This window comes from Nicotiana attenuata, unplaced genomic scaffold (assembly GCF_001879085.1).
Source record: "Nicotiana attenuata strain UT unplaced genomic scaffold, NIATTr2, whole genome shotgun sequence".
In the NCBI taxonomy this organism is placed as follows: domain Eukaryota; kingdom Viridiplantae; phylum Streptophyta; class Magnoliopsida; order Solanales; family Solanaceae; genus Nicotiana; species Nicotiana attenuata.
Window position 1 is genome coordinate 129,426 of NW_017672491.1, and position 12,466 is coordinate 141,891.

General features: G+C 40.4%; 1 protein-coding gene across 1 annotated transcript; it reads left to right on the top strand.

Moving 5' to 3' along the window:
• Positions 1-4,258: 4,258 nt before the first annotated feature.
• Positions 4,259-6,174, top strand: LOC109213404 (mucin-6-like). Its single transcript, XM_019377197.1, has 2 exons — positions 4,259-4,526; positions 5,399-6,174. Exons 1-2 carry the CDS (start codon positions 4,259-4,261, stop codon positions 6,172-6,174), a joined length of 1,044 nt encoding a protein of 347 aa, XP_019232742.1.
• Positions 6,175-12,466: the final 6,292 nt, after the last annotated feature.

The window sequence follows — 12,466 nt, forward strand, 5'->3', positions numbered from 1 at the left end:
GGACTCAGGCTAAGTGCCTTTGCCATCAAAGTTCGACAGTTCGACCTCGCCCGAACTGGGACTCAGGCTAAGTGCCTTCGCCATCAAAATTTGACACTTCGACCTCGCTCGAACTGGGACTCAGGCTAAGTGCCTTTGCCATCAAAATTTGACAGTTCGACCTCGCTCGAACTGGGACTCAGGCTAAGTGCCTTCGCCATCAAAATTTGACACTTCGACCTCGCTCGAACTGGGACTCAGGCGCCATCAAAATTTGAAAGTTCAACCTGGCTCGAACTGGGACTCGGGCTAAGTGCCATCGCCATCAAAATTTGACAGTTCGACCCTGCTCGAACTGGGACTCAGGCTAAGTGCCTTCGCCATCAAAGTTTGACAGTTCGACCTTGCTCGAACTGGGACTCAGGCTAAGTGCCTTTGCCATCAAAGTTTGACAGTTCGACCTCGCCCGAACTGGGACTCAGGCTAAGTGCCTTCGCCATCAAAATTTGACACTTCGACCTCGCTCGAACTGGGACTCAGGCTAAGTGCCTTTGCCATCAAAATTTGACAGTTCGACCTCGCTCGTACTGGGACTCAAGCTAAATGCCTTCGCCGTCAAAATTTGACAGTTTGACCTCGCTCGAACTGGGACTCAGGCTAAGTGCCTTCGCCATCAAAATTTGACAATTCGACGTCGCTCGAACTGGGACTTAGGCTAAGTGCCTTCGCCATCGAAATTAGACAGTTCGACCTCGCTCGAACTGGGACTCAGGCTAAGTGCCTTCGCCATCAAAATTTGACAGTTCGACCTCGCTCGAACTGGGACTCAGGCTAAGTGCCTTCGCCATCGAAATTTGACAGTTCGACCTCGCTCGAACTAGGACTCAGGCTAAGTGCCTTCGCCATCAAAATTTGACAGTTCGACCTCGCTCGAACTGGGACTCAGGCTAAGTGCCTTCGCCATCAAAATTTGACAGTTCGACCTCGCTCGAACTGGGACTCAGGCTAAGTGCCTTCGCCATCAAAATTTGACAGTTCGACCTCGCTCGAACTGGGACTCAGGCTAAGTGCCTTCGCCATCAAAATTTGACAGCTCATCCTCGCTCGAACCAAGATGAGCTTTCCTCTCAAAAGGTTCATAATGAAACCCATGACCAGAAACTTTCATCGCATAAGGGGAATCAGGGACTCGTCTGACGAAGCCCCCACCACACGACTAGATCGTATGCCACCAGAGAACTGAAATGTAAAGCAAGAAGCGAAGAATTCTTTATTCACGAAGTCAAAAATGCGGGCTATTGCCGCTTACATCTGGTCCAAGCCAGCCAACTAAAAAAAAAAGAGAACCAACAACGAAACACAATTTTCTCTCACTCGGTGCCAACACCGTCGTTATCATCATCACCACTGGTGTCCCCATTAGCTTCGGGTGTTGCCACATCATATCCACAGTTGGCTCGAGCCTCACGAGCCTTCTGGCGCGCATCCTCGAAAGCTGCCTCAGTTACGATGCCTGCCTCCCACAAGTTCTTGAAAATATCACGTTGAGCTTCAGCATAGACCCAGAGTTCATGAGCCTGGCGGGGAACAGCGGCATGGGATGATCTAGCCTGGGCCCTCAACTGCTGATTCTCCTCCTCCAAGGCCGCAACCCGATCTGACAAGACTAAGGCCTCCTGGTCAACCGCGCTAATCCGCTCCTCGAGCCTTGCCTCCCTAAGGGCTGCAGTAGCTCTCTCCGACTCTCGCTCGGACTCATGTACACGAATTGCCACCTCTAAGGCCGCTGCTCTCGTTGAAGCATCCAACGCTGCCCTCTCCATGCGCTTCAAATCGGCAACCTTGCCTTCCAGCGCAGTCAACTTCCCGCTCCACTCGGCGTTCATCTCTGCTGCTCTGGCCTGGCTCTGCTCATTTCCAACTGTATTGCTCGTAACTTGCCCTGCAGGTGCTCGCATTCCGCAGCGACCCCTTTGCTCACCTCGAGCTCCTCGTCCTTGAGGCGGATTTGCTCTTCGAGCTCGCTCTTGCTGCGGAGCGCCTGCATTAGCTCCTGGTCCCTCTTCTCCAACTTCTCGCCCAAAGCCCGATTGCGGGGATCAGTCCTTAACCGTTCGTGCAACTCACGCCACCTATCACGATAGCGATGGTATTTCTCCAGCATCTGCAAGAAGATCCTCGACCGGACATTGGCTCTGCGAATGTTTTCTACCTCCAACATGTATGTCTGCAAAACAAGAAAGCAGTTAAACTAATGCTCATTCTACAACAAAGGAGAGACAAATCGAAGTCGGATATAACATACCCATAAGCCTATTACAGCTACTTTGTCCATCACTTCGACATCCGAAACATTCCTCAGGGACTCGTTCTCGGCCTCCGAACACAACAAGCTGAATTGTGGTACCAAGTTGCCTCCTTGTGTCAACAGGTTCACGTCGGAGGGGATCTCAATGAGACGGGCCGACCCCTCCGCATTAACTACCGAGCGAGTAATGCCCTCCTCAAACATCCGAACATTATTAGGGTCCAAGTCAGACTCGGACTCGTATTCATCGATCACTACACTCTTTCCCTTTTTCGCTGCCGATGGTGTGGCGCGACCTGCCGAGGACGGTAACGGCGCACTCGAGGTCACGACGGCAACATCAGGGGTCCGATTCTCCGCTACAGCAAGATGTCCTGCGTCAATCGGCGGCGGGACTTCTTGATTGGGTCGCTACACCAGCAGAATTTTCCGGGCTCTAACTGGTGGGTACAGCCCCAACCATCCGCTCCCCCTCAGCGGTAGACGTCGCAACACCTTCCTCTGGGTTTACTAGGGGTGTATCCAAGTTGATCACTGCTGGAGGAACCATCTCAAACCCTACCCTCTGCCTCTTCGATGGCCCTTCTTCCTCCCTGGCTGATGGTGAGTCGTTTTGAGGATGGACGGTACCAGACCGACCCTCCTCCGGAGATATAGTCCGGGTCGGAGCAGCCAAAACCACAGATTCTACCGACGCCTCCCTCGACGGACGGGCTGCAGGTACTGCACTGATACGAGCGGACGTGGACGGCTGAGGGAAAGCTAACTGAGGAGCCCTGACTCTGCGAACCCTCCCTGGCCACGGCAAACAATACTCGAAAGGTAAGATCGAAACGAAAGAGAATGGGTAAGAAATAAGGGCGCTATCTCACCTGTAAGGGGCCTACGTCCGAATCTCATATGAAACGTGGCCTCAACCCATTCTCGGATCCCCTCCAGAGGAGCTGGGGGTAACTTCTCGGCTGCAAAGCATCGAAATAAATCAATATTTACAACAGGAGATATAGAGAAAGCGAGGCCAAAGTGGGTACTCCACTAGTCAAGGACGAAGACTTACGGGTAAAATTCCACACTTCTAGAAACCCAGTTGAATCCGCTACAAGATGCTCGGTCCGCACATAGAAAAAGTTATCGAAAAAACGGCGATTGGTCCTGTCGTCCATCTTGACCACTAAACCCTTCGACCCTCGGGGACGTGCATGGATCATAGTGCCGCGAATCTTTTGGGGAGCGAACAGGCTGAGCATGTGTCTCAGAGTGACCTCCCGACCGGCTAGCTCCGCATACTTGATAAACATGAAGAACAACTTGTACAGGTAAGGAGAGAGTTGGGCAGGACACACCTCATAATAGCGGCAGAAGTCGACCACCAACATTGGAAGCGGAAGTGTGTACCCCACTAGGAAGGGGTAAGCATAGAACGAGCAAAACCCGGGACGGTCGATCTGGACCCTATCTTCTCTCTTCTCCAGCACCATCTCGACATAACCAGGAATACCCCTTCGTGCCCTTAAATCTGCTATTCCGATCTCCCCTATTAGAGGAGGAATATTTACCTACTCCGCACCACCATCGGCGCTAAAATCCACCACTGCCTTCCTCAGGCGGGATAAAATTTCCTCTGCTGAAGGAACATCTTCGCACTCTATCGGGTTTACGTCTCCGTCTGCCGGAGCAGGGTCCCTGGCCGCCGGAGAGATAGCCGGAAGATTATCATGAGAAGAAGTTCCTGTCATCTTTAACTCACAAAAAGAGGAGGGAGGAACTTTGAGGAAGAAGCGAGAAAGCTCAAGATTGCCGCGAGCAAAGGAGTCAAGAAGAGCTCAAACTAATAGAAAGGGAGATATTCTGGGAATTCTCTCGAAGATGAGCAGTAAAGTGTGAGAAACGAGTGACATACCCCTTCAATTTATAAGACACAAATTCTCCAGGGCACAAAAACCAACGGTCGCCGTTAGAACCTGGCCGGACATGAAACGATTCAGCTCCTTGGGAACGTGCGCCGCTGTAACCGCTGGTGCAAAGCTACGTTTCGTTTATCAACCGGCTCTTCGGCTTCGAAACCGTCGTGACGGCATAAGAAGTATTAAAAAGACGCCTCCGGACAGTTTCGAAATTTGGAATGCGACCAAAGAAAAACACGCGGATCTGACTCCCTCCAAGATTACGTCACAAACATTATCCGTCTGCCGAGGTCGGCAAGATACGACCCCGACGAACGGAGGGACTAACTGTATTGGTCAGAATCTGACCACACGACCACAGCAGCAAGGACCCCGTCCCGACCACCCCGCAGCAGCAGTCAACGAACTTGACTTCGCCTAATCGCCGCTATTTACGACACGAGTGTCGAGGCCTCCCCATGAGGGGAGGTCACCTCCCCGACCCGGCCCGAACAAAATATGATAAGCATGGGGAGTTTTGGGCTATAAATAGAAGGCAGAAGAACCCCTTAGGGGGAGGGGAAAAAACCAGAAAAAACAGGGGAGAACTCCATGAGAGAGAGGCAAAACAACCTTAGAGGGAGAGAGAGATTCCACCTTCAAGGAGGAAGAAAGAATTTAGTTGTAATCTCCTGAACCTCTCCAAGGAGAGGCAGGCCGAATTTCTATAATCAATAAAAACCTCCCAGGTGTCGTTTCATTTGATTCTTCTATCTTTATGATTATGTTCTTTGATCCAGTATTAATTAATGTTAACTACGATTTACCCCTTCATCTATATTGATTGATTTGCTTAAAAAGTATTAAACAACTTTTGAGTCAAACATTCATCTCTTGAATATACTTCCCTCTTCTAAACTTCAATTTAAAACTCCATTTGAAGTTCTCTGTGGCAAGCCTGCTACCTATGACCATTTACGTGTATTTGGGTGCTCATGTTATCCGAATCTTAGTGATTACTCTTGTAACAAGTTAAGTCCCCGTTCTAAACATTGTGTTTTTCTTGGTTATCCGTTAAATTATAAAGGATTTCGGTGTCTTGATCCATTAACAAATAAAGTTTAAATTTCTCGACATGTTCGATTTGACGAGGAATCCTTTCCGTATCTTACTCTTTTACAACCAACTTCTTCTTGTGTTTCAAATATTTTATTCAAATCTCCAACAGAGTTTACCTTCCAACCTTTGCTACCTACTGTATCTCATTTGATCTCTTCACCTGCTAGGATTCTCCCTTTATCTCATACGCAAAATACTCCAACTTCTAATCAAATTCCTAGTTTAACTCCAACTAATCTTCTTGACAATATTTCTCCTACTTCTAATCAGATTCCAAATGTATCTCCTTCTAATTTGCTTAAGAACATTTCTCCACCTTCAAATCAGATTCCTCATTTATCTCCAACTAATTTGTGTAAGAATATTTCTCAATTAGTTTCACCGCCACTGGATTTTAGGCCTTCTCCTACTTGTTCACAATTTTATCCACCTTTCAGTGTTGATTCCTCATCAGCTTTGACTTCTTCATATTTGTCTCCAATTAGATATAATTCATTCTTATGTAATATTCCTTATGAATTTCAAAATATACAGTCTTCTACTTCTCCTATACACAGTAGACTTGTAAGTCCTTATCCCTCTAATGTTCGAACTACATCTTCTCCTCTCTTACCTTCTTCTACTCGTGCAACAACTAATACACATGCTGGTCCTTATCCCTTTTCAAACGTTGATGTTCCATACCATTCTACTTCCTCCACCATACGTTCCCCTACATTATCTCCTCCCATATTACGTCACTCTCCTCACACAATTCCTACTCTTCCAAAAATTCGTCATATGGTTACTCGTTCTCAAATAGGAAACCTTAAGCCTCGGGTTCTTCCTTATCTAAGAAAGACATCCATCCATTCCTCCCGAGCCTACTTCATTCAAGGAAGCTAATAAGGATCCTAGCTGGAGAAAAGCCATGGCTGAAGAATATAATGCCCTCATGACCAACAATACGTGGCAGTTAGTGTTGCCTCCTCCGAATGCTAATGTTATTGGTTGTCGTTGGGTATACAGAGTAAAACAACATTCAGATGGTTCAATTGAACGGTTTAAAGCGCAAGGGTACAATCAACAACATGGGCTAGATTATGATCAAACATTTAGTCCTGTGGTGAAACCAGTCAAGTCACTATTCGTACTGTTCTTGCTTTAGCTGCCTCTAAAGGGTGGCTAATTCATCAACTGGATGTTAAGAATGCCTTCTTGCATGTCACTCTTAATGAACTGGTATACATGAAACAGCCTATTGGTTTTGTTCACCCAAACTTTCCTAATCATGTTTGTCGGTTGAACAAAGCCTTTATGGCTTAAAACAAGCTCCTAGGGCATGGTTCCATCGTTTTACCACATTCTTGCTCCAAATTGGTTTTAGAAATAGTATGTCTGACTGTTCTCTTTTTGTTTATAAGTCTAAAAGGGACATTGCTATTTTGCTTCTATATGTCGATGACATTCTTCTTACTGCTTCATCTACTTCTTTACTTCATTCTCTGATCCACACTCTTAAGTCTGAATTTGCTATGAATGACTTAGGGCTTATTAATTATTTTCTTGGTGTTTCGGCTTGTGATGGTGGCTATTTTCTGTGTCAGTGTAAATATATTCAAGATCTTCTTAGTCGTGCAAATCTTTAATGACTTTGCAAACGCTGGCTATTTTTAGATGACCAGTCTGAAAACTGGCTAGCCCGTGCTATTTTAACTCTAAATTAAGAACAACATATCTTCTTAGCATTTCGAAATTAAAGTGCCATAATAAATAGCACTTCAATTCCTTGGTTGCATCGTATGTGAACCTATTGATTAGATACCGCGTTACGACCAAATACTAATCAATAACTTAAAACATAATTTTACTCGTAATATTAGATAACTTTAAAATTTGATTATGGTACAATATTGGTCAAATTCTACTTTTCCTTGTTATGAATTTTGAAGTGCTTCATTCTAATTTATGAACGTATATAGATTTATGGAGTATTTAACTTAACTATGACTAAGAGCCCATTTGGATTAGCTGATTTGAAGTAGCTGATAAGCATTATGTGCTGAAAAGCACTTTTAAGTGCTGAAACTAATTTAATAAATAAGCAGTTACGTGTTTGGAAATTGATAATAAGTTGTTGCAGTATTTGATAAAAAAGTGCCGATAAGCTCTTTTTCTGTTAAAATGAATTAAATAACCTTAGAATTGTTTAAAATTATAAGGGCGTAATTTTTTCAAAATTTTAGATTCCAAATCGATTCAAATACAAGATATTCTATTTGTCATTTTATTTTAAATACAAATGTGCTTAGATAAGATAATTTTTATAATAAATATAATTTATTTTATGATAAGCATATAATCATAAGATATAATAATTAATAAATTGACAAAAGTTTCTCAGTAAAAAATAAACCTAAATAGGACAAATTATTTGAAGAGAAACAAATATTGTCTTCATCAACACAACACTTAGAAAGCAATACACCAAAAATTTGATATGTCCTCATTTATTACATATAGTTCAAAGATTAATACACAATCACATAGATATATGTATGCAAAGGAACAGAGAATTTGCTTATCTTAAATAGTTAATGAGAATTACAGACTTGAAGAGGTGGGGGGGAGGAGGGGTGGGGTGGGGGGGAGGGGGATTTAGGTTGAATACTTGAGGCAGAGAGTATCGATGTAGAAGTTTTGTTCTAAAAAAGAATATTTTAAGGATAAAATAGTAAAAATCTTGGTCAAACTTAAAGTGCTTATAAGCTAAAAATTCATGAGCTGGGGGTGACCAGCTTATGGCTTTTGGCTTATTTTTGACTTATAAGCACTTTTAATTTTACCAAACGCATAAATAAGCCAAAAAGTGCTTATAAGATAGTTTGACCAGCTTATAAGCTTAGCCAAACGCCCTCTTAACCCACAAAAGTTTATATGAACAATTATATGCAACGTATTTAGTTGTTTGATAGTGCATATAGTGAAAATAGGGTTGTTGAACACTTCATTTACTTCATGTGACAATGCATTACGAAATGATAGTAAATAACAGATTTTGTTGTACCTATCATCCCCCAACCTGTTTCCCTGCATTTATCTTCCTAGTTTTTGCAACATACCCATGTTCTCTTTTAACAGTGTGAAACCTGGAAAGCTGTCTACTTATTAATTAATTTATTTATTTATTTATTTTGCACTCTATGTCTCTCTCTCTTTCTTTTTCTCACTCTCTCTCTCTCTCACAGTTGAACTTGTCTCCAGTTTCATGTAGGGATCTTTACACATATAGCCTGTCAAATTTACTGTTTATTTTTTCTAGTCGGTATACATAGATTATACATGATTATACACGGTTATAATTATATTATACATGAATTACATATATATATTATCTATTTCATGGCTATTTTTAGTTTAATCGGTTGAATAAGCGGTTATTTAGGTTAATTCAATTCTTTCATGTATAGTACTGCTCCCTTTTGCACCTTTGGGTTTAAAACCGAATATTGGCCCATCTTGTAAAGCTTTACCAAGAATGGATCAACACAACATATTTGGACTTTTAAATCTATATAATCGGTTGAAGTGCAGAAATAGCCGTATTTAACACTGCTGTTTAAAACTCAGTCCGTCAAATAGTTATTTAAAACTCAGTCCAGTCACTATTAAATGAGGGAACTTTTTTCTTCATATACTATATATGAAACCTTATTATAAAAAATGTGCATAGTTTCATATTTATCCGCCATATTCACAGTTTTTCTATAATTATTATACCATTCATTAAATATTAATTATTAGGAGTTGATTCCTTCCTAATTAGGCGCGCTACAAATCAGGAACAGAATTCTAATTGATTTAGCGACCTTCAGATCAATTTGAAACGCAAATCCTATATCTTAAAATCAAATTACATAGACTCTTTTCTGCAAAAACTCTGTTCTTCGATATTTTTCCTTAAGCCACAAATCAAAAAAGATAAAATCGTCAACAAATTCGAATCAAATTGTAGAAATCAGTTCTGCAAAAGCTCAGTTCGTCGACATTCTCTCTACATCTCTCTCTATTTCTCAATCGCAAATTTCAGTGATACAAAGCAAATGAAAAGAGAGCAGCAATTCCACCATTGACAGCCATTAAAAAGCTTGAAAGCTTTGAATTCAAATTTGAGTTTTCAAAAATCATTATTTATTTGGATTGGGTGTTGTTGAAAATAATCGGGAATATGGTTTGGAGTTTATATCTCAATTTTGAGGGGTTTTGGTGAAGATTAGACTTGGTTTTGACTGAATTTTAGATTGAAACTCGAAGAAGAAGAAGAAGACATATTGCATAAATTGTAGATAAATTGTAGATTATTTGTATTCTGATTGTAGATGCTTTATTTTCTGTTTTCACAAATAAAAAACGGCTAAAACTTCTTCAAATCTTCTGAAAAAACGCAATTATGTCAAAAATTCCAATTATGCTACAATTGAATGGGAATTGGGATATAAGATTCAATGTACCCAGTTTGTAGATATTTTGTAGATAAAATTATATATTATTTGTATTCTAATTGTAGATGCTTTGTTTTCTGTTTTCACAAATCAAAAACGACTAAAACTTCTACAAATATTTTACAAAAAACGCAATTATGTCGAAAATCTCAATTAAACTACAATCGAATGGGAATTGGGATATTAAAATTCAATGTACCCAGTTTGTAGATATTTTGTAGATAAATTGTAGATTATTTGTATTCTGATTGTAGATGCTTTGTTTTCTGTTTTCACAAATCAAAAAACGACTAAAACTTCTACACTAATTACTTGATCGCGTAAAGAAATTAGATACGTATGCCATTCATTATTCTTTTTGAAACCCATTTTGAAGATACGAATTACCTAATTTATTTTTGAAGATCATTAAGCTCGACCAGTTACTTGATATCGTTTTCTACAAATTTCTGTAAGGTACGTACTTTGTCGACACATTTTTGGAAGGCCCAAGAAAAGAGTTCCTCTGAAGACAAATAAGAACTAAAGAATTTCTCTGAAATATAATTTTAGTTACATGATTCTCTTTATGTTTAATAACAGTACATAAACGTGGGTGAGGGTGAGGGTTTGGGAGAGAGAAACGTGGGAGGGGTGGGATATACGGTATCTTGAATTAGGGAGGGATATACGCTGCATTAATTGTACCCTTAAAATATACTATGGTATATAATTGGTAATTTGGTATACTAAGTGTAATTAAGTCAAACCTTAAACATTGAGGGTAATAAAGTTTCCTATGTGACATAGAAATGTAAAAATCTCTTAAATGGAAGTCAATACATGTATTTAATACCCTTCCACTTTTCTGCTACGCTGCTGCTGCTGCTTCTTCTTCTTCTGTGGCATTGCTACTGCATCTTCTTCCTCGTATTGTTGTAGGACTGTTTCAAATTAAACACTAGTGTAGTATATAATTTGAATTTACTCTTAAACTCTAAAGTCTGGCAATAATAAGCAAAAGACTTGTGTTGAAACATGTGAAAAAAAGAGCAAAACATAAGAGATTCTATTATTTCTTCATTAATTTCAAGAATGGGACATATCCAGTGTAGGCCAGGTTGTGACTAATTATTTAAGGCCAAGGAGATCGAGGGCTATTACTATTATGATGAATGCATCTTTACACATTTGGGCTTCATAATTGCATTCGAAACATGCCAAGGCCTAGCTGTAAAAATTGCACGGGACGTCTTATTTGGTCGCTCCCATTTAATCTATACCCATTTTTTTAAAAATTTTGAACTTGCACCTATTTTTTAAACAACCTCAGCTCCCTTTCTCCTTCCCCTTCTCCTCCTTCATTTTCTTTTTTCTTCTTCTCCCGTGGCCCTCTTGTGCAATTTTTCTCTCTACTGGGTTTGCACCCTGTGGTATCATTTTAGTACCTGCGGTTTAACTTCTTTTAGCGCAGTACATCTTCATGAAATTCGCTCAAATTAACTAGACCCTTTACTTGAATAGAGTTCAACTTCTGTCCACCGACAATATATAACTCTATTACAACATCAGACTAAAATGACTTACAACAAGCAGCTCTGTACAGTAAACCCAACACTAAACAGTAAGGTATGTAACATGTCAAAATAAACTGATAGTGTCAAAAGTTGAATCTTTTCTGCATTACATGAAGAGGATCTCACTGTTGGTTATTCTATCTTGATGGATCCGATTACATAAAATCTAATAACGGTAAACTAAAGTTGGGTGAGTTATCAAAAACTAGAACATCTTGATAGTGGGATTCCCCAGTTACAAAGACAAGAACTTCAGCTCTAGAGCTAAAGTTTCCCAGTTACAAAGACAAGAAGTTTCCAGTTACAACACAAAAACTTCAGCTCTAGAGCTGAACTTCAGGCCCGGCTACTAGAATGCTGAAGTTTTGCGTGATTACCTTTGCTACTTCAGCCCCGTGTGCTGAAGTTATGCGAAAAAGCGGGTACGCTTGCAATTTTTTTTGCAAAGCGGGCACAAGTTAAAATGTGACACAAAAAGCGGGTATAGATGCAAATGCCCCGGCTTAGCTCTACCCTAATTTGCTTCTTCGTGTTGTCCATATTCTTACCATTATTTTCATGTCTTCATTATTTTATTCTGTGAGCCTATGAATAGAAATGTGACATATTTATTAATTATATTTCTACTTCCTCTAAAATTGGTCTTTATGCACAGATAGAGTAATAGATGTTCTTTTTATCTGTGATCTACTGGGGGCCTTCTTAATCTTTTTATCACTTAATTTGCAAAAGAAAATATTATCTAGTGGTTAATAAGGTGAATATCTCTCAAATCTAATTATATTAAATCCCATTTAGGGGTAAATACCAGAATCACTATACTAAAATCGAAAATTTCGGTTTTTGGTATTCGGTATTTGGGTATTTCGTATGGTATTTGATTTAAATTTTAAAAATATTTGGTATTAGGCATGGTATTTGATATTCTAAAAAATATTAATTACATATATACCGATACCGTACTGGAATAGTATATACTAAATTATATATTATACATATTATTGATTGTACTGTACTATAAGTTACACGATACTTTTCTTTGGCCTTCACGTTGAGGTCGGCTACCTAATGTTTTTACGGTTTTAGGGTGTTTTTCTTACTTCGTTTTTGTTGGATTAATCCTTATTGTATTCTCTAAGT